Source organism: Trichoderma aggressivum (assembly GCF_033847375.1).
Source record: "Trichoderma aggressivum f. europaeum strain CBS 100526 chromosome Unknown scaffold_039, whole genome shotgun sequence".
NCBI lineage: Eukaryota > Fungi > Ascomycota > Sordariomycetes > Hypocreales > Hypocreaceae > Trichoderma > Trichoderma aggressivum.
Window position 1 is genome coordinate 254,995 of NW_026946405.1, and position 27,441 is coordinate 282,435.

The window sequence follows — 27,441 nt, forward strand, 5'->3', positions numbered from 1 at the left end:
CAGCGGTTGAGCACAAGCTAATGGCGATTCAGGTCCACAGGTCAAACACAAACTGTCTCTCTCCGTCAACTGACGAGGTATAAAAGGAAGGGTTGGCCTCAACATGGAGAATACACCGGCTCCTCTCAAAGAACATCGTCACACAGCCCTTCACTCTTGCTTTCTCTGCCTAAGCACATGCACTCTTTCTGAATCTGGAACTGTTGTCTCTGCACTGCATGCAGTAGAGTCAGCTACCAAGAACTCCAACCCCGTTTGCCTTCCAAGCTGTTGCTCTGCCAGAGTCACGTAGCTGTAGCCTCGCTAGCTGAAGATGGCAAAACCAGATTCTGCCCACCCTATCCGCTCTACAGGTAAGTCAATGTCTATCCTTTCTAGGAGTATCCGGGCTGACTGTCCGTGTGCCTGTTATAGAGGATACCCCAAATCAGCCGCCTTCTGCCAAATTATGTAGCACGCATAACAACCATGGCGTACCGCCCCATGAAACCAGCTGCAATTCTTCAAAGGAGGGTACCGCTCTCTGTATTAATCATGGAGGTACATTGAGGGATGTCACAACCACAAAGAAACTCAGCCAAAAACCTCCACGTTGCTGAGAGCCACTTTGGCGAAGAAGGTTGCAAAGCAAATAATGGGGGCCCTGGACGTATCTGAGATGTTTCTCGTTCTTCATCGCTAGTTCATGACTGCACGCTGCTCTTTTTTTTGGTTTTGAACCGGAGATGATTAATAGCAGGAACCGAGTTGGGGATGTTTTAGTCGAAACGAAAACTAGCGACAACTCCGCAGCCAGATGCGTTCGCCAGACATTCCGCTTCTTATACATCTATAGGAAAAGCTAGATAAAAATGTACCATCCAGATATGGATATGTTATAGCAAAATGAGCAGTAGATGCGGCACGTACATACTAGTATACCGGCGCAGGGACTCTATAGTTAGATAAATATAGCTGTAGATATTAAAAGAATATGCTAGTGTATAATCCATCGTGGAGGTGTTTATAATCTTCTTTATCTCGGGTTTTCTGTCCCCCACGTGCCAGGCCTACTACGAGAATTCTCCATAGCTTCCATGGTTCCAATTTTTGAGCCTCAAATCGTTTCCCCACCCACTAGAACGCCGCTAATGTTAGGGATTTTATGCTATCCAATCGTTCCTGGATCTTATCTACATGTGCGGAGCAACCCAAAGCTGAGGTCGGTGATCGCCACGTGGAGTCTCATCCATAAAGGATGGCAGGTATGGGGTAGGGGGGAGAAGAGGGGCACGCCCTTTGTTGTGGGATCCTGACAAAGCTGGTATTCACCAGATGGAAGAAGCCTAAGACATGGAGTGTGATGGATGTATCGTGGTCGCAGCATTCTTAGCGGTATACAGACAAAACTGGTTCTCATCAGATGGGAGAAGCCTGAGATATGTAGTATGTCGGCCCGTCAGAGAAGCCAAGGACGAACAGAAATACTCCACGATTAGGCTGAGAGGCTTGGCATGTATGACGAAGGAAGAAGCCACGAGACACGAGAAGGAAATCTTTGAAGCAGACAAATCCCTCGAGAAGCTGCAAGATGAAGAGACTATCAAGCGGATTGGGGAACGAATAGCAGAGGCAGAAGGGTATAAATAGTTGGAGTGTCCGAGGAGGTGGAAATTGGAGAGCACACCCCCATACATTTTTGCAAGTAGAACCAGAGCATATGGGAGCCTGATTCGTGGCCGTATTATCCGCGGTACCTTGGTGATGCTTGCTGTGGACGGAACTTACATAGTACACGCATGTATCTAGTGCGTGTATACGCGCAGCAATGGATATTATTCCGCAGTGGGATCACGGGGCACGGAGCCAGTCGTGTAGGTGCATGCACATAAGGTAGAATCATAATCCAGGGCGGCATATTACATGTAATATACGCCGGTATTAGTAGTACTTAGCTTTAAAGGTATCTCCAGGGCACAGATACTGTATTACCTCGCAAAATTCAATAGTGCATCTCCCCAGAATTAAACCCTGTTTTCGCCCAGAGAAGAAAGACGCTAGCTTCCTTACGTTAGCAATTACTATCATTAGGAACGGTCCACTACTCCGTATCCGGATGCAAATCATCTGGGAGAGCCCCTCGACGCTGGGGTACGTACCTAAGGATCGGGAGAATGCATGGGTGGTGCTATGGGAGGGGGGGGGGGGGGGCGCCATGGAACCGAAGCGAGGTGCGCTGATTGGCGAGAGTTGGCGCTACACGTCGCCACGCCGGTGAAGGCTTCATTATTGCAGTGTCCACGTACATGATGTGAGCAGATATAAGAGAGACGATTGTCCCCCCAAGATGAGCAATTATCTAGCTCTTTCTCAACCCACCTCAACATTGCCATCCATCGTCTTGTCCCTTGATTCTAATGCTTTGGAGACCCTTGTTCAATCTGGACTCCAAGTACACGATACATACATGTACCCAAGGCAATCGATCAGCAGCAGCAAGATCACTTTTCCCCACGGCTCTGTTTGCCTTGTTGTCGGCCAAACACAAAGATAGTTGTTACCTACATGTATATGCCTGAGCCTCCAAGCCATTTTGCGTTCTGGGAATAATGTCCGCTTGCATTGTCTGCCTTACAGGTAGGTCCCTGCCTGTCTTATTCTTAGGAGTGTCCTGACTGACTGTCTGTGTACATGTAGTACCTTTAATAGATGATACCCCAACTCAACCGCCTTCTGCCAAATTCTGCAGCACGCACATCAATGGCCATGGCACACCACTCGATAAAGCCTACTACTCATCCCCGGAGGACGGTATGAATGGCTCGGTCCCTAGCCTTGCTCATGGTGGTGCTTCCATTGCCGTGTCGAGCATCAAGACTCTTGATGCCGAAGATGGCAACATTGACAAAGCTAGTGGTAAAGCGAAGAAGGGGACTTCCGACGACAGATGCCCTCTTCTTGGGCTCTTCGGGTCTGTGGACGACAAAGAGCTTTTCCGCCATGACAGTAGCTTGAAACTGGATGATGATGGAGACCAAGGCGAGGGTGCCTCTGGGGATATCAAGCCCAATGACACCACTACAACCACCCAGACTTTCAAGCTCCTTCACAAATCGTGTGCCACTCAGGCAAGCGCATGTGCTCAAGTGCGCATTGGCTTCGGGGGCCAAATATCTCGCTGGCGCAGAGGCTCTGAGCTCAGCTACGTCATCTGCGACGAGAGCTTCCCGACAGAGGACTCGGCGATACTAGTAAAAGCTGCGATGAGAACAGCCACTTCTATGTGGAAAGATATTGGTGCACGGTTTAGACAAGTTGAGCGCCATGATAAAGCCACATTCGCCGTCGTCTACGAAGACCTAAGCGAAGGTGTCTATGCTGTCTCTTTCTTCCCACGGGCTTCAGGAGGCAAGTTGGTCTTATTCGCGCCAGGCCTGACCAACACTGATTATCTAGCCAATATATTGGCCCATGAAGTTGGCCATATTTTGGGCCTCAGGCATGAGTTTGCCCACGAAAGAGAACCTGGGCCTTCTATTCTTATCGGATGCGAGAACGCCAACTCCGTGATGAACTACTTTGATCAGTTGAGCGAATATCGAGTTACCCAACAAGATCTCCAAGAGCTGGAGCGATTTTATGCATATGATGAAGGAGAGCTGTCCATATCTGACATCGATCCAAAAGTAAGGCCTCCTACACAGGCAGTGTGGCGAGGAAATGACATTACTAGCCCTTACTGAACTTTGCTAACAAGATTGACAGACAAGGACTTTTTCTCTACCTTCCAATAGCCATCATGTGCCTGCATTCAATTCAGCCGCTATTAGTGCAACACACACACCAGCTTGGCCGTTTCTGAATCGCCTGATCGTCAACCCTTCCATCTCATACAAAGGCTGTATCCTTATCTTCGTTTTCTCCATGCTATTTATGCTCTTTGTATTGCTTGTCACATTGATCCTTATTTTGTTTGTTCACCTACATTGAACGTCCTCCTCTTCCTCTTCTTCTTCTTCTTCTTCTTCTTCTTCTTCTTCTTCTTCTTCTTCTTCTTTTTCGCGCTTTTTCTTTAGGGTGATTGAGCGCTGGTGCCTTTTATAGGAAGTTTTGGACAAGGTAAACAATAGATGGGGGTATTTTTGGACTACGAGTTTTTAAGCAGCCGATTCTCCAGAGAATCCTGCTCTTTATATGTCAATGAATATACAAGATTACGACTCAAACTAAAAATTGTCCGTGGAAAATGTTGATAGCTGGTTCGTGCATAGGTAAGAGATGGCAGGCTATTGCAATATAATATCATGGGGGCTGCTGCAGTCCACAGGCTTTGCATCAAAGCAATTGAGTGCTCAGTAACGTACATGTACCTCGGCGTTCGTTGTGTGACTCGCTTTGTACCTACCTAGTAGGCTTACTTAGCTCCCCGATGCTCTTTAGATGGTGCCTTCAACTAATCGCTGCCGGACGCAAATTTCCGTTTGAGCTGAAAGAATGATTTTTACCTGTCTGTTCGTCCCGCTCGTGGGGCGGCGGGCGAATCGACCAGAACTACCACTAAAGCCACGAGTGTTGGCCCGGTGGAAAATACATGTGTGTAGCATTACACACCACTCGCAGCATTAATACAGCCGTACGACCACACTGAGAAATTGAGGATTCGTAAGCCTGAGGTTTGTGGGTTATTTGTCCCTGGATTGTGCCAAAAAAAAAAAGAAGAAGAAGAAAAAAGACACGTTATCGGGCGCCAGACACCGGTATTTAGTCGAAGTCTAAAACAACGGTCACTAGCAGTCGATCTCCCGCTTTATTTATCCGGTGCCAAGAAAACATACCCAAATCCGATCCTCCCTATAGCGTCAGCAATCCGATTGTCCCGTCAAACATACTCCCCGGTGCCGACCATTTTCACAGTACAAGTGTGAAAGCATGTGAATAAAATGGCTTGGCTAGGTTGAAAGCTGATTTGGTAGACATGGCAGTTGGGGCTGTCACAATGAACGGGGGAGAGTCGGGCGACCGGGAATGAAGACGATGATGTGTCAGCAAGGGTTGGCAGGTTAGCACTCGTAGCCTGTAGTGAAAAACACGCACTCATAAGGTACTATTGAATCCATATTATTCAAGGCATCTAAGCCTTCGGCACCCGTGCTGGCAAGTACGCCTATCCCGAAGGACAAGATGTGGCGCCTGCAATAGGTAAATCTCAGGAACAAACGGTGGCTCCAAACGGCCGCTCCAGGGGTGACCAGTGTAAAACGGTGGTTCCAAATAGCCGCTCCAGGTGGTAATCAGTGTAAAACGGTGGTTCTAAATATGTACTCCAGTCTAAGGTTGGCCGGTGTAAAACGGTGACTCGAGATTACCACTCACGCTACTGATGCGCGGCCACGCTGGTCGATCCTTCAGAGCAGGATTGTGGCCAATTAAATAGCCGCAAATTGTGAGTACCTACCTGTACTCAGCTGCTACCAAAAGTACCCTTAAAGGCAAGTCTCGAGATCTAGATCAGTACTTCGAGATACTTAACGTTCATGATCAACGCAGCGATCACGCGGCCTTTTTGCTGGGAAGCAGAGTCCTTTATTGTATTCAGTCCGTATATAAACAAAGTGGATACAGGTACGTTTAGAGGTACCTAGTACTTCGCACTCAGGAATGGCTTCCAGTCTTACAGGAAACCGTACATTAGCGTTATGGGGCTATGTTCACTTGTGGCAGCGATTGGACCGTTTGAAAAGGGCGGTTCTTGGCTAGGTAACGGAAACCAATTCGGCCGCCCAAGATGTAGGCCCCAATACATAAAAGAAGTGGACGTCTTTAGCCGACTTCTTGTGTCCTAATATCATTGTTCATCATGGTTCGACGCGCGACAAGCAGGCCAAACATTATAATGATCTCCAAGCCGTTTTTGAAGGAGAAAACAATAGCAACACCACTCGGTATGGAGATTATATTTCTTTGCATGCTTAGGGTGAAGTTTGCTGTATCGGTTGCATCATGTGCTAATGAAATGCTTGTAATATCAGGACATGCCACATCTATATACGCTTCTGCCCAAAGCTTCGCTACTGGCATCGGCGATGATGTCTTGCACCCTAGGATCAGTCTCTCATCTTCCGAGAGAGGCAGGGACATCTTGACCTCCTTTGATGATCATGATGTTGCCTCAATTAATATGATGAGCTTCACAGCCCCCGATAATGAGAATGGCAATGTCGGCGAAATCAAGTACAGACGTTACACGGAGACTCTTGGGCCAATATCCAATTCTGACCGCCTCACTTCATCGGTTCGTTCAGATATGACGAGCCGTCATGACCCTGAGTCGCAGATAAAGAAAGGTCGAGACCAAGAGAGAGACCTCTCAACGAGTACCGAGACTGGCGTTGCCGCCCCAGCTACATTTCTTCGCCGGACTGTCGTCCCTCTGCACACAGCGGTATCTAAATATAGATGTGTCACCGAGACATACGGATATACCGAAGTACGTGTTGGGCAAGGAGACCATATATCACGCTGGCTCCGAGATTCCAAACTCACTTACACGGTTGATGTTGAGAGCTTCCCGACACTTGCCGAAGGCATGCAGGTAAAGGCAGCGATGCGAGAAGCAATTAGCATGTGGAGGGGCATTGGTGCGAGCTTTGAGGACCTGGGAGTTGATAACATTGGTTCAGCCACCTTCGTCGTAAGGTATGATAGCCGCAGATGCAGCAAAACCTACGCCAGCTCTTTCTTCCCGGATCAAGTGCCGGGCGAATTGTGCGTGTTCAATCTGGCACTATCCAATGCCCCCCATCTCGCCAATATCTTGGCCCACGAAAATGGCCATATTCTAGGACTTCGTCATGAGTTTGCCGATGAACACCACAAAGAGGGAAGAAATCTCCCCTGTGTCCTCATTGGAAAGAAGAACTCCCGATCAATCATGAACTACTATGAAGACCCGGGACAACTCCAAGTCACCGAGCAAGATCTCAGAGGATTGAAAGAGCTTTATGAATGCAATGATGAAACCTACAAGGGGCTACCAATACACGACTATGATCCAATTTCACGTCAACGCGTTTCTCGCGAAGAGACTCGTTGTAGTCACGCAATGAGAAAGCCGAGTCGCAAGTTCCTTGGCCGCAGCGCGCTGAGAAAATTGGACTCATTTATCTATGCGACTTTCCACGACGCCAAAAGGGCTACCATTCAACGCACTTGACGATATATATATGCCCACATACCACCTCTTTTCTTCTCACGATTAGCCCGCCAACGTGATGATAATACCATGCAGAGCGACTCCTTGTCATTTATACACCATGTATTTGGTCATTTATTTGGGCTTTCATTTTCTACATATCCTTTTTATCATCACTGTTTTCGTTTATTTTCTGCTTCACCTTCTATTTAGGATATTTTAGGTTACCTTTCTATCTGTCTCAGAGAACCTGAGACAATCACTCGTTTAATTTGGAGTTGCGCTGTAGAAGGTGTTAGATAAAAAATAAATTACATGAGCCTTTCTTACAAAGCCATAGCTTGAACTTGCCTACTGCAACCTGGTTTTCACAGTTGTGGCAGATTGACATGCATAAATACTAGACATGGGCAACTGTCTTCGAACCGATTGGTTCTCGGGCCAATTTAAGTGCTCTGTCATGCTATTTAAGCTTTTATTCAACCTTTCAAACCCCTTTCGATGGATGCGGACAGGCGTCGGATTTACAAGGGCGGAATTGTAAGCAGAACTGCACACAAGCGCTCTATTTCCGACGCCCTTTTACACCATGTGGCAAATGAGACTATCGATAGCGCTTTGGAGCCGCGACGACTCATGGTATATCAACCAGCTAATTCCGCGTTCCGTCCCTTGATATCATTTGCAGATGCAATTGTCGATCCTACACCGTTTCATTGGTGATTCTACGTCTGCGGCCGGGCCTGTGGGTTCATTAGCAACTGCTCAAAGCTCGATGCTCAATCGATAACCTCTGGCTGACAAATGCAGCTGTCTCCCTCTCGATTGTATCCCCCCAGACATACAAAGATCCATTGAATAGTATACGGCCTGTTGTTTTGTTATTCCGTTGCTCAAAACCCAGCCAAAGGAGAAGCATCTCACGCCTTGCGAGCTGCATTTCCGGAAATCCCGCTTATCTCCAGTTTCCCCCGTTCGACTCGGCGTTTACTCCCACATTTCTGTTTAGTCGTCGTATCGTGAAACTCCGGCGCTCAGATGACCAACATCGGCAAGGCCTGCGAGGCCTGCCGGGTCCGGAAAACGAGATGTGACGGCAAAGAACCTTGTGCCCGATGTCTCAACCGGAGCGTGTCGTGCGTCTATCGGGTCCGGACCAGGAACCGGCCTCGCAAGTCTCAGACGCCGGCAGCCGGTGCAGTCTCGTCGTCCGGGGCTAGTAATGCGGACGAGACTCCGGCTCCGATCAATGTGACCCCGGAGAGTCGGGACAAGCCAAAGGACGACAACAGCTGGGGCTTCCACGTCCACAGCGTGGCGGCCATCACCACTTCGCCGTCGTCCATCATTCAGCTGCACTATGGGCCCTCGTCCAACTTCTCCATGCTTCACTCCATCTACAGACTCATCACGGGCATCCAGACTCCGCTGACACGGCGAGAAGAGGTGGCCCAGGTCGGCCCTGGACTCGACCTGTTCCAGAACCGACAGCTCTTCTTTGGTGATCTAGCTGATGGCAAGTCAACGACGGTGGCTAACGACTACTCCGCCATGTTCCTGGATAGGGAGCTGTGCAACCGTGTGCTGGAGCGGTACTTGGCGACGTTCTGGCATCTGTTACCTATCCTGACCAAGGAGGATTTCCGTCGCCGTGCGGAGCTTCTGTACTCTTCGCCGGGTCTGTTCTCCTTCGACTCTCCCGATGTTGTCGTCGTGATGCTGGCAATGGCCATTGGCGCATCCATCCTCGAAGAAGAAACTTTGGCCCAGTTCCTGTTTCAACGGGCATCACAAGGAGCCGACAAGTTGGACGAGCTGGTCAACATCCAGGCGATTCACATTCCATTGTTGCAGGCCCAGTTCCAACTCGAGAGGTCGAGGCCACACTCTGCGTTTCTATACGTCGGCGTGGCGTCAAGGAAAGCCGTTGCAGCTGGTCTGCATAGGGGGATCAGCATTCGAGGGCAGATGCGAGATTGCTTGCAGCGCCGGTTGACCTTTTGGAGTCTCTTTATTATGGAAACGTATGTTATACTACCCCTGTTTGCCTTTGATGATCGATTGCATTCACTAACGTCCATCCCACAGTTGGGTTTGCTTCTGCCTCGGACGCCCGACCTCCATATCAGACCCGGGCTGCGGAGTCCCCGTGCCGGCGGAGGAAAAGTTCATCTTGGCGCTTGTTCGGCTGGCGAGACTCGTCTCAAAGTGTGCGGCGCGCATCTATAACCAGCATCACGAGTCGTTACTACACATGTGGAACGCGGCAACGGAGCTTCGCCACGAGCTGCAGGCCTATGCGGAGGAGCAGCTGTTTGATGTCCACCTCGACATCCAGGGAGAGCCGGGGACAGGAGAATGCGGATTCTGCAAGACCATCATCGCCTCAAGTACGTTGAGAAACCCCAATTCGTCTTGACAAGTGTCGCCAAAAACTAACATGGGTTTGTTTTTAGTGTATCACCACGTTCAGCTGTTAATGTTCCGCCCATTCCTCGTCCTCAGGGGCAAACTCAGGACTCCCGCGCCGCAGGTAGGAGCCGAGTCATGCGACAAGCTCAGGGAGCTTACATGGCTTGACACCGCATGCGAGTATTGCGTTGAGCCAGCCCGCCAGATCATCAAGTACATCAACAAGTCGTGCGAGATCAACCACCTCTGCAAGGTACGTCTAAAAGCGTTCCACATCCCAAGACAAGAATGAACTAACTCCATTCTTCCAGGAGGTCAAATACTTCTCATTCTTCCTCGAGGGCGCCTGTTACGTCCTGGGCTTCGACATGCTCCAGGACAAGAGCAAAGTGGAAACTCACTTGCCGTGGCTTCACGTTGCCCTCGACTGTCTGTCCAGCATGACTCCCACCAACGAGGCATCCCCATCACAAACCCAGATCCTCATCAAGGCCATCAACCGCATCATCTGCACCGTCGTCCCGTGTTCCAACCCCTGCCGCGGAGTTGAGAGCCTCTGCGGAACCCCCCAATGCGCAGCCGCCGAGGCCGGTCTACCGATGCACCCCAACAATCTGATGACGCCCTCCGACACCTCCGGCTCCGGATACCCGCCGTCTGTGCCGTCCATGTCTCTGACTTATTACGCTCCGAACAGCGGACGCTCGTCTGCCGTGCCGTTTCAGCAGGCCGAGGGCCAGACAGCCGCGATGAGCATCCCGGGGGCTGAGGATCCGGATTTCGACTGGAGAATGTTTGACGTGGAGACGCTCATGTCGATTGATCCGTTTGAGTTTATCTTGAATGCAAAGATGAATGAAGATGGGCAGACAGTGTCGTAAAAGCTCCCCTCTTCACTTCTCTTCTCTTCTTCACTTTACTTTTTGCTACATGTACTTTTATCAGATTGGACGCTTATGCACGTGTACGCTATTCACATGGGATATCAAGGGGAAAAGAAACTTGGCGTTTTAATATAATGGGAAATTGGCAATATTTATTCGGCATTTAACAATCATCTTAGCTATATACACGATGAAAAATCATCAATCATTCAAAGACGAGAGTTTATAACCCCCTTGAGCGTTCAACTCATCTTGTCAACATCTCATTGGCCATGCTTACTCTGCCAACTCGTCTCTAACAAGCATCTTATTTATAATAGTTCTGATATCGATAAAGCCCATTTCTTCAACAACAAGATCCCCAGTAAATATTGCAATCGAAACCACTCAAATGCCTGCAAACTCATCACGCCACCTCGCGCTTAAGCCAGAAAACGCGAGCCAAGGCGGAAATACGGAAATATGCACATTACCTAAACCTCATTATATCAGCCCCGCTCCCGATTCAAACGTCTTCAATTCGCCCAATCCATCGCGCGCGCTTCTTACAGACCAAGATTGCGGAAAGCTGACCCCAAGTTGATGAATTGTCAGCCTCACAGTGGCATGTCTTACTGGTTTAAAGAGGAGTAGCCTGGCTTTGAAATCACAAGGCTACGAAATCAGCCTCGTCTATGGCGTAACTTGGTGGCCCAAAGGAGGTGATTATATGGATCTGGAGGACTTGATAGTTGCCCTTGCTTAGGTGGAAGCGATCCTTTGATGCAAGGCGTTTGGAATCGTTGAAGATGGGGGCTTACAAATTGTATTGAGTGGGATGCCTTGATGAAACTGTAGAGTAGAATGTGGGTGTTATCAACTTGTATAAGACAACGGTGATGCTCAGAGGATAACAACAATCATCAACATACAACAACACTATAACATCATCAAACACGACCCATCTTTCACAACAACTCCATCACAACTTCACAAACAATGGCTTCCAAAGGCATCGCCCTCATCCTCGGCGCCGGCTCCAACGTCGGCCAAGCCCTCTCCTCCACCTTCTCCCAAGCCGGCTACAAAGTCGCCCTCGTCTCCCGCTCCGCCAAAGAATCCTCCTCCGCCACCCAAGTCTCCATCGCCGCCGACCTCACAAACCCAGACTCCATCCCGCCCATCTTCGACTCCGTCCGCAAGGCCCTCGGCGCGGACCCAAACGTCGTCATCTACAATGCCGCGGGTCTCACTCCCCCCAGCGACAAGACGAACCCTTTTACTATTGACATTGCCAAGTTTGAGAGTGATCTGAGGCTTATGAACACTTCGGCGTATGTTGCTGCTAGGGAGGCTGTTGCTGGCTTTGAGAAGCTTGACAAGTCGCTGTCAAAGGCGTTTATCTACACTGGTAACTGGCTGAATGCCGTTACTATGCCCAACCCGATCTACGTGACCCTGGGGAGCGGCAAGAGTGCTGCGGCTTCATGGATTGGTGCCGCGAGTGTACATTACAAGGAGAAGGGATACGGGTGAGTCTTGATTTCCAACCTCTCTACTTCTCGAATATAGACAACTAACAAGTTATCGTATAGCTTCTACTTCGCCGATGAGCGTACCCCTGAAGGAAAGGCCGTTGGCGGTGCCATCTCCGGTCCCGCACACGCAGAGGTCTATCTTCAACTGGCCGACGGCAAGGTTGACGCCCCGTGGCACACGACTTTCGTCGCCGGCAAGGGCATCGTCGACTTCCCCGAGACTCGCAAGGCCTACATTGACGCTTAAACTGTCCTTGTTATGAGTTGTTTTATAAAAACTTACAACTATTGTAAATAGAAATCAAAGCGAAATACCATCTATCCTTCAAAGATACATCTCACGGAGCAATAATAACAAATTGCCCCGGTCCAGCATTCTCCTTCGCAGCCGTAAACGCCTCATCCCACTGCTCAAGCCCAAACTTTCCCTCAACGCGAGCCCCAACCTTCTTGCCCAGCCCCATGATGCCCTTCTCCACCATCTTGATCAGCATCCTGACGTCCTTCCGCTCGTACATGAACTTGCCCTGCAGCTTCAGGTCGTTGAACATGATGGCGCCGTACGGGATGGAAATGTTGCCCGCGATGCCGCCCATCAGACTTACACGGCCCGAGTGTGCCAGGGACAGGATCCCGCTCATGATGTGCGTCGACTCTGCGGCTACGGGAGGCGAAATGTCGAAGAAGACGTCGATTGGGCCGTGCTTTTTGATGGCTTCCGTGTCTGCCCCTACTGATCCTGTGATTTGAACTGTCTTGACTTTATCGCTCATCGCCGCGAGCTTCTCCAGTACTTGAGCATTTCTTCCCATAGCGACCACTTTGGCTCCCAGAGCGAGAGCAAGGCTCACGGCCGCAGTGCCATAAGGTCCCGTGGCAGGACCGATGAGAATAGTCTCTCCAACCTTGAGATCAACATCCCTGAATCCTCCAAAGGGCACCAGAAGCCGGTGTATATACGCCAAATCATCAACAGTATATCCCAAACCACCGCTCGCAGGTTCTCCCAGCAGCCGAGCCTCATCCAAAGGATAGCAGCTCTCGAGAGGAATCTTTGCATACTCGGCATAAGTCGAATCCCTCCACTCATCAGTGGCAAGCTTGACCGTCGTGCTAGAGAACCCATTGTGAATACCCAACAAGTAACTCGCCGACGTATCGTCTCGAGCACGCATCATGATGTCCACAAGGACCAGCTGCCCAGGGGTAAAGGTGCTGCAGTCCGATCCCACGGCAGCTATTCTTCCCACTGCGCTGCCGCCGGGGATGTACGGCTTGGGATAAGGATACGGACGAGTGCCGTCGAGGATGTCGCGGCCGTAGGAGAGGACATTGGCGGCGAGCACTCGGATAACAACGTTGCCTGGTGATACTTGTGGCGTAGGCCGCTGCTCGACTTTCAAGGGGGTGTCGAGAGAATGCAGAACAAGAGCTCGATGCGTGGAAGGAAGAGAAGTCTTGGAAGCCATTGTTGCAAGTATAAAAGGATAGTCTGTGTAAACTGGTTCTATGGATTGCTTGTATCCGTGTAAGTGGAAGGCTCGTAGTCTAAGTGTTTGACGATGATGATCTCTTGACGAAAACACTTTACAAGTCATCTCCAGAGCCTTTTATATTCTTCCCATCTTCACCTCCATATCTCATCAAACTCATACCATTTCATAACCATCTCGTCCAAGTTCACATGAGACGGCCGGACTTTGCTAAACCCAGCCTATATCCGGCATTGTGCAGAGGCGTCCGTAGTCTCATTCTAGCCCCGCGGGATTCTGGATCTCGCTTCTACAGATTTTAATCCCCGGCCAGCCTCATAGTCGGTAGATCCATGTCCAGCTTTCCCATTTACGGAAAAGTGTTCAGTTATTTTGCCCTTCCACCAAAACAGTCATCACTGCGCGAGCCACTTATAACCACTCACGGCGGCGTGGGGACAGCAGAAGGTCCGACAAAGTGCGGTTCACCCATTAAATCGCGGCGATAGTCATATACACCACAATGCTCGACGATACACGTACATTCATTAGGCTATAGTACGAACAACTAGGAGCAATAGTCTAGTTGTGCATTCCTAGATACCTTGTAGAAATCACCGTGCTCTTGGAAGCGCCCGTCACACGCACCGTAACCTCCTCCCCTGGAACGAGGTCAATCAGGTTATCGTCAAACTTGACCGCTTCATCATCGCTCTCCAGAGCAACACCCTTGACTGGCTTGTCTGAGCTCAGTGTGACTAAACTGCCGTCTTCGGAGAGCTTCGCCTGCAAGTTCTCAGGCTGTTGTAAGCGCACATGCTTCAGTGGCTGCGGCCAGTCGACATATCGAGCGAGCAATTTGCCATCCTGGTACACATATGCCGCAACAACAGTGCGACCCTCAAGGCCGGCATTGGGAGTCTTGACTGGAACTTCTATGATCGTCAACTCAGTTGCTTGGTTTCCGGGCAGCTGTTTTGACGATGCAATCGTCTCGCTGTAGACTTGCTCGGCCGTCTCCGCATCCCATGCCTTGACAACGCAGTCAATCTTGATCTCATCGAGCGTAAAGTTGGAAGCCCAAATCTCAAGCTTAGTATTGACGTCAATTTCGACTCTTGTGTACTTGTTCTTGGGATGGCGGTGCTCAACTCGCTTAATTCCCACCGTGAAAGGATTTAGCTCTCTCTTCACGGTGTAGTAGGCGAGCTTCGGTCGCAGATAGTAATCAACGATGGCCCAAGAAGTTACGGGCCAGCAGTCGTTGAGCTGCCACAAGAGAGCTCCGCTGGTGTACTCGCGCCCTAGGCCTTTCCACTCACGACGCCAGAGCCGGAATGCTGATGACAAGCACTCTGCTTGAACCAACTGGGTAGAGTAGACATACTGCTCCAGTGGGCTTGTCGTAAACGTAATGTTCTCTGCGAGGTAAAGGGCAATACGGCGCTCATGGCCATCTGCCTTGTTGTGGAAATCCACAATGTCCGACTGTGGGTGTCGATCGGGGTCGTCTTTACCCTTGGGCAAGAGGGCATCAATGGTTCGGATAGATGGGAAAGCCTCCATGCCAAACTCAGAGACAAACCTTCCCCCCAGCTTGTCGAAATCTTGATATCTTGCTTGGGTGCCATGCCACACGTTCCATTGATGAATGTCTCCTACAGTAGGATCCGAAGATGTCTTGCCGCCCCAAGGGCTTCCATAGTGATAGAACGTCTCTGGTACCAAGTCCTTGCACACCTCCGAGAGAACATGCTCGTAGATGTAGCGGGCCGGGAAATCTGACTTGAGCCAGCTTTGAGGATCCTTGTCTTCGAACTTGTAAGTGAGTCCCTCACTCTCCTGAAACTGGTAATCTTCGTTATTGCCAGCGTAAATGACAATACTAGGGTGGTGTCGCATGATCTTGACATTCTCTCTAGCTTCCCTTTCGATAGATTGCAACATCTCTGGGTTGCAGGGATAGTTTCCGCAGGCAAACAGAAAGTCGACCCAGACCAGGATACCTTGTTCGTCACAAGCATCAAGCAGATCCTCATCTTCGTAAATGCCACCGCCCCAGATACGGATCATGGATTGGTTGCCCTCGACCATGAGCTTGATCCAGTTCTGGTATTTTTCTTTGGTGATTCGTGGAGTGAAGTTGTCAGCCGGAATCCAGCAGCTGCCTCCGCAGAATATCGGAGTGTTGTTCACTTTGAAAAAGAAGGATGTTCCCGGCTGATCTTTGAGTGGCTTCTGGACCAGTTCCACCTTTCGAAGGCCTATTCTCTTCGATGCAACGTCCACCTCACCATCACCATCCAGCAGCGTCGCCGTGGCCTTGTACAGCGGCTGCTTTCCATATCTGACGGGATACCACAGCTCTGGGTTGCTAATGTTGAAGGTAGCCTCAGCAGCCCCTTCTTTTGTGACATTCACAGTCTCGCTCAGAACGGTGTCGTTGTGTGAAAAGTCAAACCGCACCTTGGATGCCTTTCCCTCAGTTGCTGCGTGGAGGACAACCTTGGCGCTGACGAGAGAATCATCCACAGTGACGGTTGCATATAAATCAGCAACACGGGATTCGTATATCTCGAGGTTGATGGGCTTCCATGGGCCGCACGTCAACAGCGTTGGACCCCAATCCCAGCCCCAGTGATACTGCGCTTTCCGAACTCCCAGCCTGGAGTAATCTCCATTCCAGGTACCCCATTTGTGACTAGGAATCTTTTCAACTCTCTCCCATCCTCTCAAATACGCACTATCAAAGGTGATGACGAGCTGGTTGTCCGTCTCGTTGAGAAGCGCAGTGACATCCACCCGCTCAGGGATAAACATGTTGTCAGTTTCGAGAATCTTCTTGTCGTTGAGGAGCACCTCAGCAAAGGTATCCAATCCATCAAAGGCGAGGATGGCTTTTTCACTGCTGCCTATCTTGGGAGTCTTGAACGAGGTGCGATACTGCCAGGCCCTCACCTCTCCCACCCATTGCACATCCAGTTCATTTTTTCCAATGAACGGATCGGGAATGAATTTGTGATGCAAGAGGTCGAGATGGACATTTGTAGGAAATTGGGAAACGGGCAGAAACGAAGCTTCCTCTACATCTGTTCGTCCAAACTGCCAACCCTCGTTGATGGGGATGGTGGTTCGAGGCGCCATTGCGGGGGAGTTGGGCAGCAAAGTCAGGTGATGGCAGTAACTCGACTCGGTTCTTGCAACGACAAGAAATGCCGTCAAATTTGAGAAGAGAAGATGCTTTGAACAAGGATGGAATAGAAAGGAAAAGGGAAGAAAGAAAAGGGAAATCCGTTGTTAGTAACAAGAGTCAATCGATACTTTATACTTGAACTTCGAGACTTATAGACGCTGCATCGCGGAACGTCGCTCTCCGCACCTTGAAGGGGCAAGGTGGGGGTTTATTGGGGGATGCAAGGAGTGAGTGGACTGGACGATTATTCGGAACATGCAATGCGAACTGCTGCAGGCAATTAAAATCACAGATTAAGACACTCCAAGGCTAACAACTGCGCTGTACCCCATCCGGCATAAGATGGCTGCAGAGTGACTCCGATTATGTGTCCAGTGATGCCCGACGAGCTTCTCGGATGTACCTACATGTATACATGATGCAGGGTTGGGCACTGACGATACATACAATGATACAATGCACTACAAGTGAGAGCAAGGCAAAGCAAAACAAAGGAAAGCAACGGCTATATTCGCAGAGAAACCAAGCAATTATTTTCGCCTATTCACTAACGATACTAAACAACAAGAAAAGAGCTCAAGGACAGTTTGACAGACAACAAGGAAAATAGGACAAGCAAAAGAAAGAAAAGAAATAGTCGGGGCCAACTCAAGAGGCCGGCTTCAAAACTTCTATACTGCTCCTCAAACGCCAATATTGCTTGCTCATCATTGCATGTCTCAAAGCTCATTTCTGCATAGCAAGATAAAAGAACAAAAAAAAAAAAAGAACAGGGCTGGTTATGCGTATTATCCTTCAACGGTTTCCTCCCATTTTGTCGTGAGCGCATATAGAACTGAACATGGTTGGGCTTATAAAAAGTGAAAAGGAAGGAAAGACACAAAAGAAACAAACAACAACAAAAAAGGTCGTTAGTCATGGGCGTCTTCATCAACAGCATCCTCGGCCCCTCCGACGGCTGCTCAGCGTAAAGACTTCTTCCCATTCCCGCAGATTCCAGTTCTGGTTTCGGCTTTTCCCTCTTCTGCGTCTCCGTGGGCCGCTGAGGCTCTCGTCCAGCGTGCCGCCGGTGATGGAGCTTTTAATGCTGCCTCCATCGCTGGCCGTATTCCATCCGCCACCGTCTCCGTATTGAATGCCGCTCATAGGGTCGTCTGGGTCAATTTCGCCCAGCTCAATCTTGGTCAAGATCATCCTGGCCAGTCGGTTGAAAATCTCATCCACGCCTTCGCCGTTAAGCGCGCTTGCTTCTGTCACGACGGGAATGCCCACGGTGCTAGCCCACCGGCTCGCCTCGGCAGATGATATCTCACGACCCTCTGGCGCCTCCGTAGCTCTCTGTTGCGAGCCGGCTCCAATGGAACCGGCATGGTCCCTGTAGGAAGAGGAAGCCCCGCCGTTGACGCCCGCCGTCATAGTGGCTACAGAGCCCACGCTGCTGGGAGTTGGAGGAGGCAAACTTGTATCAATGAGGTTCTCAGAAGCCAAGTCCAACTTGTTTCCCACCAGCATGACGCTCAGATGAGGAGACGCTAGCGCCCGCGCATCGTTAAGAAACGGTTGTAGCCCTCGGAAGGATAAGTGCGATGCGATGTCGTAAACCAAGATTGCGCCGGCCGCTCCTCGATAGTACGACCTCGAAACCGATCGAAACCGCTCGGTACCTGCTGTATCCCATAGCTGTCAAGAGAAAGGATTGTATCAGCACATGCTTGGCCCCCTGCAGTAGATGGACGAGGGGTTGGTATACTTGGAGTTTTATCCGCTTTCGTCTCGCCCCGCTCCCGACTTTGATGATTTTCGTGGCAAACTCGACGCCGATGGTCTGTGACGAGAGTACTCGCCATTCGTTCTTGACAAACCGATGAAGCAGACATGACCTGTGTGCAGCGATTCTCCTCGTTAGCTATCGTCAACCTGCAGAGACTGCTGCGTCTGCAGTGCCACTTACTTCCCCGAGCCGCTGGGTCCCAGCAATATAATCTTGGCCAAGTAGTCGTACATGCTTCCGAGTTCCTATCCCATTGTTGTCTCAGTACAGCTCGTCATACCAGCCTCGTCCTGGGCTCCGTCGTGAGCTTCCTCACCTGTTCGGGGCGGGCTGTTCCAGTGCTGGAGTCGCTCGCCCCGGACGACCGCCTGGGTCTCATCATGGGCCGCGAGTCTCGACTGGCGAATGCAAGCTATTAAAGAAGGGCGCAAGTATCGTCGCTGGCTTTGTCGATGATGCAGCAGCAGAGGCCCGAGAGTGCCGGGTGTCGTCAGAGTGAAACACAGAGATAAGAAAAGATATCGTTGCGAGATTCTGAATGTGTGATGTCGCTTCGGGTCACCAAAGTGGCTTGGTATGCAGGGATGGTGTCACTGTGCTTTCAGCGCACGGGCCCTCTGAATGGCCGCACCTCGTAGTGCGAAGACGGCGCCAAACCCCCACTGAAGCTGAGCCTGAACGAACTGAACCGCCCACTGCGTATCGCTGAACGCAGCCCAATGACTAAGCTGTCGCTGGGCATGAATGGAGTCGAACCCACCCCGGGGCCGTCATGTGGCTGATATACGGTGTACAACATGAACTTGTGATTCTTGCAAAGGACAAGTTGGGCTAGAAAAACAAGGTGATGAGATTATCGTTTAAGAGCCTGAGGCCACCTTTTTGAATTATGACCATTGCTGCTGTATCTTGGGGAACTCTCAAAAGGCATAGCAGCAGTGGTATACTCGTACATGTACATGTGCTGTAGATTACATGTAGTACAATCTGACTCGACGCTGTTAGTGCTGAGGAGCACCTGGAATTGACTCTGGAATTGGATGGCAACATGAACACATCAATTGAACTGGAGCTCTGAGCCTCGGCACAGCGCCTTGGTTTCACACAAATACGGCCGCGCTTGATGACTAGCAATATGACATCCATATTATTCACAACTCTAAGCATCTCGCATCAAATCTTGTTTTCTCTCCTTTATAACGAAACACCATTCAACTCAGTTCAACTCACCTTCAATCCATCTCAGCCATGAAGATCCAGGACCGCACCTTCATCATCTCCGGCGGCGCATCCGGCCTCGGCAAGAGCTCCGCCATCGAAATCATCAAAGCCGGCGGTTATGTCTCGGTCCTCGACCTGTCCGACGAAGAAGACGGCAAGGAGTTGGAAAAGGAGCTCGGCCCATCCGCAAAGTTCTTCCACTGCAATGTGACTGAGACTGAGAGCATCGCAAAGGCCGTCCAGGGCACCGTGGACTGGGTGAAGCAGACGGGAAAGCCACTGGGCGGTATCATCCCCGGAGCAGGCATTGGTCTCCCAGCAGCTGTAGGATTTTGCTATTGCCCCATGCCATGAGCCGGCTATTCCGCTAAACAAGATACAGATCCTCAACCGCAAGGGCGAGTCTCTAAACATTGACGACGTCGACTTTGTCCTGAGCGTCAACTTTCGAGGCGTAATCGACCTCGTCCGGCAAGCCGCAGTCCATCTCGCCAAGGTCGAGCCCGAGGGCCCAGACGGAGAGCGCGGCGTCGTCATCCTGGTCAGCAGCTCGAGCGCCTTTGACGGCCAGTACGGCCAGGTCGCCTATGCGGCTACCAAGGGAGCTGTCGCATCAATGGCGTTGCCCATGTCTCGCGATCTGGCGAGCTACGGCATCCGCGTCGTTGCCATCGCCCCCAGCCTGTTCAACACGAATCTGTCGATTGGTATGAGCGACAGGGTTCGGAAAGCCATAGAAGACACGTTTGTGTTTCCGAACCGAGCCGGCAATCCGCCCGACTTTGCTATCTTGGTGAGTGCATCAACGTTTGGGTTAAACTTTGCAGAGATTAACGAGCACATGCGTAGGTCAAGCACATTATCGAGAATCCCATGTTGAACGGAACAGTCATCCGATTGGATGGAGCGTCGAGACTGAGCAAGCTGTAAGTATAGGCGATCAATGTTGGGAGTATGGGCTTTTATGATTCTGTCCATCCGAGCCGATGGGTTCTCAGTCAAATGGGGTGTAATTATTGCTACACGTACTCTGTAATATTAAAACAGTATAAGCATAATAAAACAAAGCATTTTAATTCCATATGTTTACCAGGTAGTCGTGTTAAAATAAATATAGAGAGAGGCTGCACTCTATATAAAGATCCCCGTGCGTCAATCTCCGTGCTCGTGTGCTCACATGAGCTCACCCCACCATGATAGTGATTGATTGCGCGCCACGCTCACTTTGATGGTTTCATTCTCTCATCAAAACATCCAACCGGGCCCCTCATAAGCCATTTTCATTCTCAAAAATCCGATATAACTTGGGACTCAACTTCCCTCAATACGCATCGAATCTTCGCTCGATATCAGCACTTTAACACCTCGGCTACTCATCTGTAGGCCCCTATGGACTTCACTCTTCTCACCTTGGACAATCATGCAGCGTGGGGTACATGTATTTAGCAAATTTCGCAGACGGAACGAAATCACCTACAGGAAACACCACGCATCAGATGGAACACCTCAGAGCCGTGACTGGATGGCGGGAAGACGGACCAAACGCCAAGCTCCACGGATACAACTCGTCGCACCTCTTCCGATGGCATCTCATTCTGAGCCTCATCTTTCAACACGTCCGCATATGCGCCATCATGACACCAAAAGAGGGTCACGATAGGATCCTTATTCGCTTGCAACAAGAATACTATCCCCTGCGCCAAACCCCGACACTATGCCATCAAGGAATTCGAGCTCTGGTCCTGGTCCGATACTTCTGGCTAGCTGCAAAGATGCTCATCCTCGAGCTATATCTCTTGGACCTCGTCTTCTGGAAAATCCATCGCTTTGCTCGACGGAGGAACATTCTACCCCAATACACGAGAATCTTCTCTCCTGGATTTCACAGACTTGCCGTCTTAGCACCACTCCCACCCTCCAGGTTTCGTTACTCGATGGCGAGAATTATCGCAGGCATCTGGTATTGGTGGGCGAGCTTCCTTGGCGTTCCGCTGATGGCGTGGATTGTGTTTACCGCAACCAAATCATAACACAATATAGGCTATTCGAAAGTAAAGACAGCACAAACATCTTCTCATAAATAATTTACATACGACAGTATTTGCCGTCCAAGAAGCCGACTTCTTTATCAGATGCGGAGAGACAGTACTAGCGTGAGGCCGGGAACTGTACGCGGATATAACGCTTACAAACCGGAAGGGTAAATGAATGCAATGCAAGAGGCTGTATATTATGCAATGGTTTACTCCACTAACAGACAAAGCGATGTCGCAATCATGTCTACAATCTTGCGAAACATTCAATCCTCTCTGATCTCTTAATCAAGGTATCAACTCAACCTTGTCCATCATGGCTGCCAAGCGACTCAAGATTGCCGTCCTAGACGATTACCAACATGCGTCTGAGAAGCACTTTGCAAAGTTCAAGGATCAACATGAGGTTGCTTACTTTCCAGACACTTTGCTGCCATACAACGGCCCAGACACCCCGCAGTCGGTCAAGGATGAGTTGGTCAAGAGACTTGAGCCCTTTAATGTCATTAGTATGTATAGCCTCATACGCGTTGGTCTAACGACAACAATACATGTACTAAATGTGTCAATAAAGGTACTGTAAGAGAGCGGACGCCGTTCCCTGCAGAGCTGGTGAATCGGCTGCCCAATCTGCAGCTTCTCACGACCCAGGCTCGCCGCAACCTGTCGTTGGATCTCGATGCATTCAAGGCGCGGGGCATCCCCGTCGCCACGGCGGTTCACGTTCATAACACTGGGGAGAATGCCGTCGAGAGTACAGTTGAGCATATCGTGACCACGATCCTGGCACTCGCCAGAAACATTGCCGTAGACGACGCTGCAATGAAAGCGGGCCTGTGGCAGACCGGTCTTTGCACTTCCCTGTCCGGAAAGACTCTGGGTATCATCGGGCTTGGCCGTCTGGGCGGTGCTGCAGCTCGTATTCTTCACGTTGGTTTTGGCATGAAGGTCATAGCCTGGAGCCAGAACCTTACTCAGGAGGCTGCCGATGAACAAGCCAAGCACTTCAACTTGCCAGTCACAACCTCCACTGGAGAAAAGACTTTCAAGGCCGTCAGCCGCGAGGAGCTCTTCAGAACCTCTGACGTCGTCAGCCTGAACTATGTGCTCTCGGACCGCACCCGAGGATTCATCACATCCAAGGACTTTGACCTGATGAAGCCATCGGCCTTCTTCCACAACACGTCGAGAGGCCCGCTCGTCAACGAACAGGATCTGCTCAACACTCTCAAGGCCGGCAAGATTCGCGGCGCAGCGCTCGATGTCTTTTGGCAGGAACCTCTTCCTGTGGACAGTGAATGGAGGAGCTCTGAATGGGGTAAGAATGGTCGGAGTCATTTGCTAGTCACACCGCACACCGGCTACGTTGAAGAGGCTGCCATCAACGGCTTCTATGAGCAGGCAGCTAGGGATTTGCAAACCTGGATTGACGGCAAAGAGCTGCCCCTGAGGCTTGTCTGATATGATTGTCATGATCTTGCTCATAGTACATATGTTATAAGGCGATGCAGTCATGTATAAATATACAAGGCGAGCAATGTTGTCCATCTATAAGGCTGCTAAGCTTGTAACGCTCGCCATGTCCTGTATGCGTCTAAACAACTATTATGATGGTGCTTAAAACAAAAATAATTCCTCGATCCGTTTCTCTTCCCTTTATATCATATCGCTGCAATTACCTGTATAAGAATAAAGTAGAACCTACCCGCTGTTGCCAAACTGCATGCTCTCGATACGAATGACGGTGAGAAATATCCATTATCAAAATCTCTAGGCCAAATTACCAAATTCGCTCCACACTGGCACCCCAAGCACCTTTGAGCCAAGTGGACTGGCATGCACGTACGAGTCGACATGTAACCTTGAATGGGACTACACTAACACAGGCACGTTCATGACACATACTCGTAGGTAGTATTCTATCGAGTAGACAGACTTGATAAGAAACATCAACTAATGTCACTGCTCAAATTATTGAAGTCTCGGGTAGGCTATCGACATGTCATTGCACCTCGCCGTTGTTTCATCCTTCAAATGTCCAATAGAGTTGGAAATTTGGCTCAAGGCTTATTATAAGCATAGTATGACAGCATAGAGCATTGACCTGCAATCTTGTCCGTTTTACGGGAGAGACTGTTCCGTCTGATTCAGCGCCACCTAAATAGTATTTTCGGCTCAAACCGATAGGCTATGGCGGCTTGGCTGTCACAGATGTCTTACCACCTACACGGACATGTGTAAGCTAGATCTGTGTACCTGGCAGGGTGCATGTATGGTACCATCAAGTCGATAATGTGCGGAATACTATCAACTTGAAGAAACCCCTGTCTGTGTTGAGTCAGGATCCCAGCTACTTGCATTTGAGATGTCCAAAATATGCCGCAGCCCCAGTTGATTCCCGTCAAATGGCATGCGAGATAGATACACGAGCGCAGAAACTATCATGTACCACAAACTGCATGTTACATCCAATGGAAGCATATGATAGCTTAGAGATTGTTAAGATGCATCGGTGAATAAAAACATTCCCCTCGCAACAAACCCTAGCCTCCTTTGTCACCGTGCAGGGATACTCCCATTGATCTGTGGATCTCATCGCTTACAGCCCGCAACAGGGCCTTGTGTTTTGATGTCATCTCGATTTTTTTACTCCTCCATTGCGGCCGTCGGCAAGCTCCAAGACATGCATCATGGCCAATCCAGGATCGCCTCCTCAGCACCTGGGCGCGGTTTAATTGCAAGCGCTCAGAGGCAATTCCACCGCCATGCGCAATGCCTTGTCCAGAACATCCGCGACCGACGTCTGGTGTCCTATGGCGAGGCCACGAGGTTTAAATAGCTGCATTTAAAAATCTTCCTTGGACCATTTGGACACCGAAGCCACGAGGCCGGAGATGGATTTGGCACATGCCGCATGCAAAGCCCATCACAAACTGGAATAGCAGGTGGCTAGGGAATAAACAACCATGATTCTTTGGTTAATGCTTATCGGGAATGTTTCCAAGATAGGCATATCCCGTTTTCCCACTTCGGGAGCTAGAGCACACCTGCTTCTCCGCCTTCAATCTTCACCTCTTCTTCGTCTTCTTCTCTCCAGGGCGGCGATACGAGATCTATGGTTCATTGCAGTGCAGTTTGCATCGCTAGAGCCAGAGGCCAAGTTAATTCAATGTCCTCAAGACCATCTGATAGGTGGAAAAGCGGACAGTAGATGCACATTGGTCAGCTGAAGCATTCGTTGACAGCACGATTCTAGTGCTAGCGCCTTGGGATCAAAACAAGTGCATCGCTGATCACTTGGCGATTACTGCGGCCCTGTGAGTATGTAGATCCAAGTCAATTTTGAGTATGTACAAGGTCTCACAATGCCAAGTCATACCGCTGTATGATATTGATGCTGCTACTGCACGGGCATTTGCTCGGCATCAAGTGCGCGAAAAGGCACATCATCCCCCAAAAGTCATTCATCTGCCGAAGCAGGCAAATACAGCCGAAGATGCGCATGGAAAATCTCGCTCCTGATCATGGCCCCCAGAACCCGATGACATTCTAGCGTTACCACGCCTCGCATTCTAAATACTACCTGCAATTTACAAAACACATGCACGCTGTTTGCATCGGGAACTTCGCAACGTTCGAGACGGACACGAGAAGCATCTCCACGAATGGCGGCGCTCTCCACCTCCCCGCGAGTTTCCACCCATCCTAATTTGGCACTTGGATTCAAGGCGCCCCATTGCTCTAGCCAGGGGCTAAACGTTGCCTGCATGAATGATGTGATGGTCTAATGTGACTCTGTAAGCACTCGACTCAGCGTCAGCCGCGCTTCGCCCTCGCAGACCTGCCAAATTGTATCAACCTCCAAGCGCCAATGGCTAGACCGTCCACAAGGCGTCCTCGGTCGAACAAGCCCAAAAGGGGGGTGTGGAGGACTCGGCCGAGGAGGCTATGGAGGGTCTGCCCGATTGGTCCTCACCTGATTAGTGAATTGGCGACATCCGTGGTTGAATGGAATAGGCAGGTCGGCGCAGAGCATACTGCAACGACACGGGTTGGCCTGCTACCGATGGCTCCATCACAAGCCTTTTTGTTGATCGCAATGGAGTGTGCAAGGGCCCAAGGCGTGGACGTAAAATGGGACAACTATTATACTAGTATATAACAGAGCGGCCATCCCTTCTACTGTCTCGCCCTTTTTCTCGTCTCGCCACCCTCCAGCCTCAAGCCCTCACCAGATATCCCCCCTAGTATCTGTTGTCCAGTGAATTCAAGATGAAGACCGCCATCAAGACCCTCCTCGCCGGAACCGGCCTGGCCTCCCTGGCCTCCGCCGTCACTCCCGTCTCCGATTCCGACATGAACAACCTGCTCAATGCCGGAGGTGTCGAGCTTGCCATGAGGGCCCAGCCCATGTGGTTCTTCGGCCAGGCCATGAACCAGCCTCCTTGCATTCCCACCTTTGCCACCACCAACGGCCAGCAAACTCCCTCCGCCCCCCTTTGCGCCTATCCCAACGTTGGCTGCAGCTGCCGTACCCCCGGCGTTGGCATCACGAACCCTTCGCCTTCATTCCCTACCTACTACTCCTACCAGAAGTGCACCGACACCACCATCCGAATTCAGTACTCGGTGTTCTATGAGAAGGATGGGTAAGTTTTGGGCTTCTCTGAAAATGATTAGGCTTAATGATACTGACCAAGCCCCTTTTAGCACCACTCCCGAGGGCATTTTGGGCCACCCTTAGTAAGTACTCTCCGGCTTCGATTGGACAATATTCATGTCATTAACGCCATCTAGCGACTGGGAGCGTGTCATTGTTGAGTGGGCCAAGGGCGGAGACTCAAACTGGACTCCCAGCAAACTCCTTCTGTCTCAGCACTCTGGCTATGACACCCTGAACTGGAGCGATATCCAAAACACCTTCAACACTGCCGATGGCACCCTTCAGCGCGGTGGTGACAACGGCCGCCAGAACCTTGACCACCCCAAGGTCTACGTTGCTTGGAGCAAGCACGCCAACTACAACGACCGCAACACTGTAAGTTGAAGAAGCCTCGTACAACTATAGCTTTTGACTTGACTCTTTTTCTAATTATTTGACACGCAGGGCTGGAACGACCCTCTGTCTCAGCTTGACGACAACGCTTTCCGGAGCCAGGACTGGTGGTACTTCCCCGTTGCCTGTAAGTATCGCACACTCAAAATCTTGAAACAAGCAAGATTCATCTATTTCAAACCAGATCGCTAACCATTCACAGCTGATTACCTCCGTGCCGACGGCTCAACTGCTCTGGGCCAGCAGCTCGGCAGCCTCAACTGGGGAGACGCTTCCTCCAACCCTCCTTCCGTCCACAACAGCCTCTGCTCTCAGTAAATTAAGAGGGGGGATGATATAATACCATAATGTGTATATAATAACGGCCTGAAAATGAAAGTAAATTGATGATGACCAAAAAGATTAAGTAGCTTTGCCTGTGCCTTTTTGTCATGTATAGGTAGCATGTGATTTGGGGGCCGAAGGATCCGTGTCTTAGCCAATAGTGTCAGCCGATCATTCCATTCCAGGTCATTGCACCCTTTCTACGTGCATGGCAATTGGTCACTCGCTTAAGCCATCTGCCATGTTAGCTTGTATTCTCGAGACCAGCAGCTTTTGCTATCCAAGATAGCCCGTGTAAATGATACGATCAGCCTTATAACCCGTCACAACCAACGGCATTGATAGCCCCACAGCCCGGCCCGGCCCGGCACACCAGGGACCAACACC

At 50.3% G+C, this 27,441-nt stretch overlaps 10 protein-coding genes across 10 annotated transcripts; 7 read left to right on the forward strand and 3 right to left on the reverse strand.

The window, feature by feature from the left end:
* Nucleotides 1-2,095: 2,095 nt before the first annotated feature.
* Triagg1_8231 (uncharacterized protein) lies at nucleotides 2,096-3,722 on the forward strand (the record flags this gene model as incomplete). Its single annotated transcript, XM_062903055.1, has 2 exons — nucleotides 2,096-2,210; nucleotides 2,677-3,722. 2 exons carry the CDS (start codon nucleotides 2,096-2,098, stop codon nucleotides 3,720-3,722), a joined length of 1,161 nt encoding a protein of 386 aa, XP_062752860.1.
* A 2,150-nt stretch (nucleotides 3,723-5,872) lies between these two features.
* Nucleotides 5,873-7,192, forward strand: Triagg1_8232 (uncharacterized protein; the record flags this gene model as incomplete). The annotated part of the gene is made up of 1 exon (XM_062903056.1): nucleotides 5,873-7,192. The coding sequence occupies one exon, from the start codon at nucleotides 5,873-5,875 to the stop codon at nucleotides 7,190-7,192; it is 1,320 nt and encodes a 439-aa protein (XP_062752861.1).
* Nucleotides 7,193-8,209: 1,017 nt separating this feature from the next.
* On the forward strand, nucleotides 8,210-10,464 carry Triagg1_8233 (transcriptional regulator family: Fungal Specific TF; the record flags this gene model as incomplete). The annotated part of the gene is made up of 4 exons (XM_062903057.1): nucleotides 8,210-9,195; nucleotides 9,260-9,561; nucleotides 9,628-9,836; nucleotides 9,895-10,464. The coding sequence occupies 4 exons, from the start codon at nucleotides 8,210-8,212 to the stop codon at nucleotides 10,462-10,464; spliced, it is 2,067 nt and encodes a 688-aa protein (XP_062752862.1).
* Nucleotides 10,465-11,445: 981 nt separating this feature from the next.
* Nucleotides 11,446-12,231, forward strand: Triagg1_8234 (uncharacterized protein; the record flags this gene model as incomplete). The annotated part of the gene is made up of 2 exons (XM_062903058.1): nucleotides 11,446-11,978; nucleotides 12,042-12,231. 2 exons carry the CDS (start codon nucleotides 11,446-11,448, stop codon nucleotides 12,229-12,231), a joined length of 723 nt encoding a protein of 240 aa, XP_062752863.1.
* A 91-nt stretch (nucleotides 12,232-12,322) lies between these two features.
* Nucleotides 12,323-13,453, reverse strand: Triagg1_8235 (uncharacterized protein; the record flags this gene model as incomplete). Its single annotated transcript, XM_062903059.1, has 1 exon — nucleotides 12,323-13,453. One exon carries the CDS (start codon nucleotides 13,451-13,453, stop codon nucleotides 12,323-12,325), a length of 1,131 nt encoding a protein of 376 aa, XP_062752864.1.
* A 585-nt stretch (nucleotides 13,454-14,038) lies between these two features.
* On the reverse strand, nucleotides 14,039-16,600 carry Triagg1_8236 (CAZyme family GH2; the record flags this gene model as incomplete). Its single annotated transcript, XM_062903060.1, has 1 exon — nucleotides 14,039-16,600. One exon carries the CDS (start codon nucleotides 16,598-16,600, stop codon nucleotides 14,039-14,041), a length of 2,562 nt encoding a protein of 853 aa, XP_062752865.1.
* A 979-nt stretch (nucleotides 16,601-17,579) lies between these two features.
* Nucleotides 17,580-18,802, reverse strand: Triagg1_8237 (uncharacterized protein; the record flags this gene model as incomplete). Its single annotated transcript, XM_062903061.1, has 4 exons — nucleotides 17,580-18,329; nucleotides 18,400-18,529; nucleotides 18,601-18,665; nucleotides 18,737-18,802. 4 exons carry the CDS (start codon nucleotides 18,800-18,802, stop codon nucleotides 17,580-17,582), a joined length of 1,011 nt encoding a protein of 336 aa, XP_062752866.1.
* An 866-nt stretch (nucleotides 18,803-19,668) lies between these two features.
* Nucleotides 19,669-21,671, forward strand: Triagg1_8238 (uncharacterized protein; the record flags this gene model as incomplete). The annotated part of the gene is made up of 4 exons (XM_062903063.1): nucleotides 19,669-19,965; nucleotides 20,024-20,434; nucleotides 20,491-20,567; nucleotides 21,068-21,671. 4 exons carry the CDS (start codon nucleotides 19,669-19,671, stop codon nucleotides 21,669-21,671), a joined length of 1,389 nt encoding a protein of 462 aa, XP_062752867.1.
* Nucleotides 21,672-21,990: 319 nt separating this feature from the next.
* Nucleotides 21,991-23,135, forward strand: Triagg1_8239 (uncharacterized protein; the record flags this gene model as incomplete). Its single annotated transcript, XM_062903064.1, has 2 exons — nucleotides 21,991-22,183; nucleotides 22,249-23,135. 2 exons carry the CDS (start codon nucleotides 21,991-21,993, stop codon nucleotides 23,133-23,135), a joined length of 1,080 nt encoding a protein of 359 aa, XP_062752868.1.
* Nucleotides 23,136-25,946: 2,811 nt separating this feature from the next.
* Triagg1_8240 (uncharacterized protein) lies at nucleotides 25,947-27,048 on the forward strand (the record flags this gene model as incomplete). The annotated part of the gene is made up of 5 exons (XM_062903065.1): nucleotides 25,947-26,323; nucleotides 26,385-26,417; nucleotides 26,472-26,712; nucleotides 26,782-26,857; nucleotides 26,933-27,048. 5 exons carry the CDS (start codon nucleotides 25,947-25,949, stop codon nucleotides 27,046-27,048), a joined length of 843 nt encoding a protein of 280 aa, XP_062752869.1.
* Between the last annotated feature and the right edge of the window lie 393 nt (nucleotides 27,049-27,441).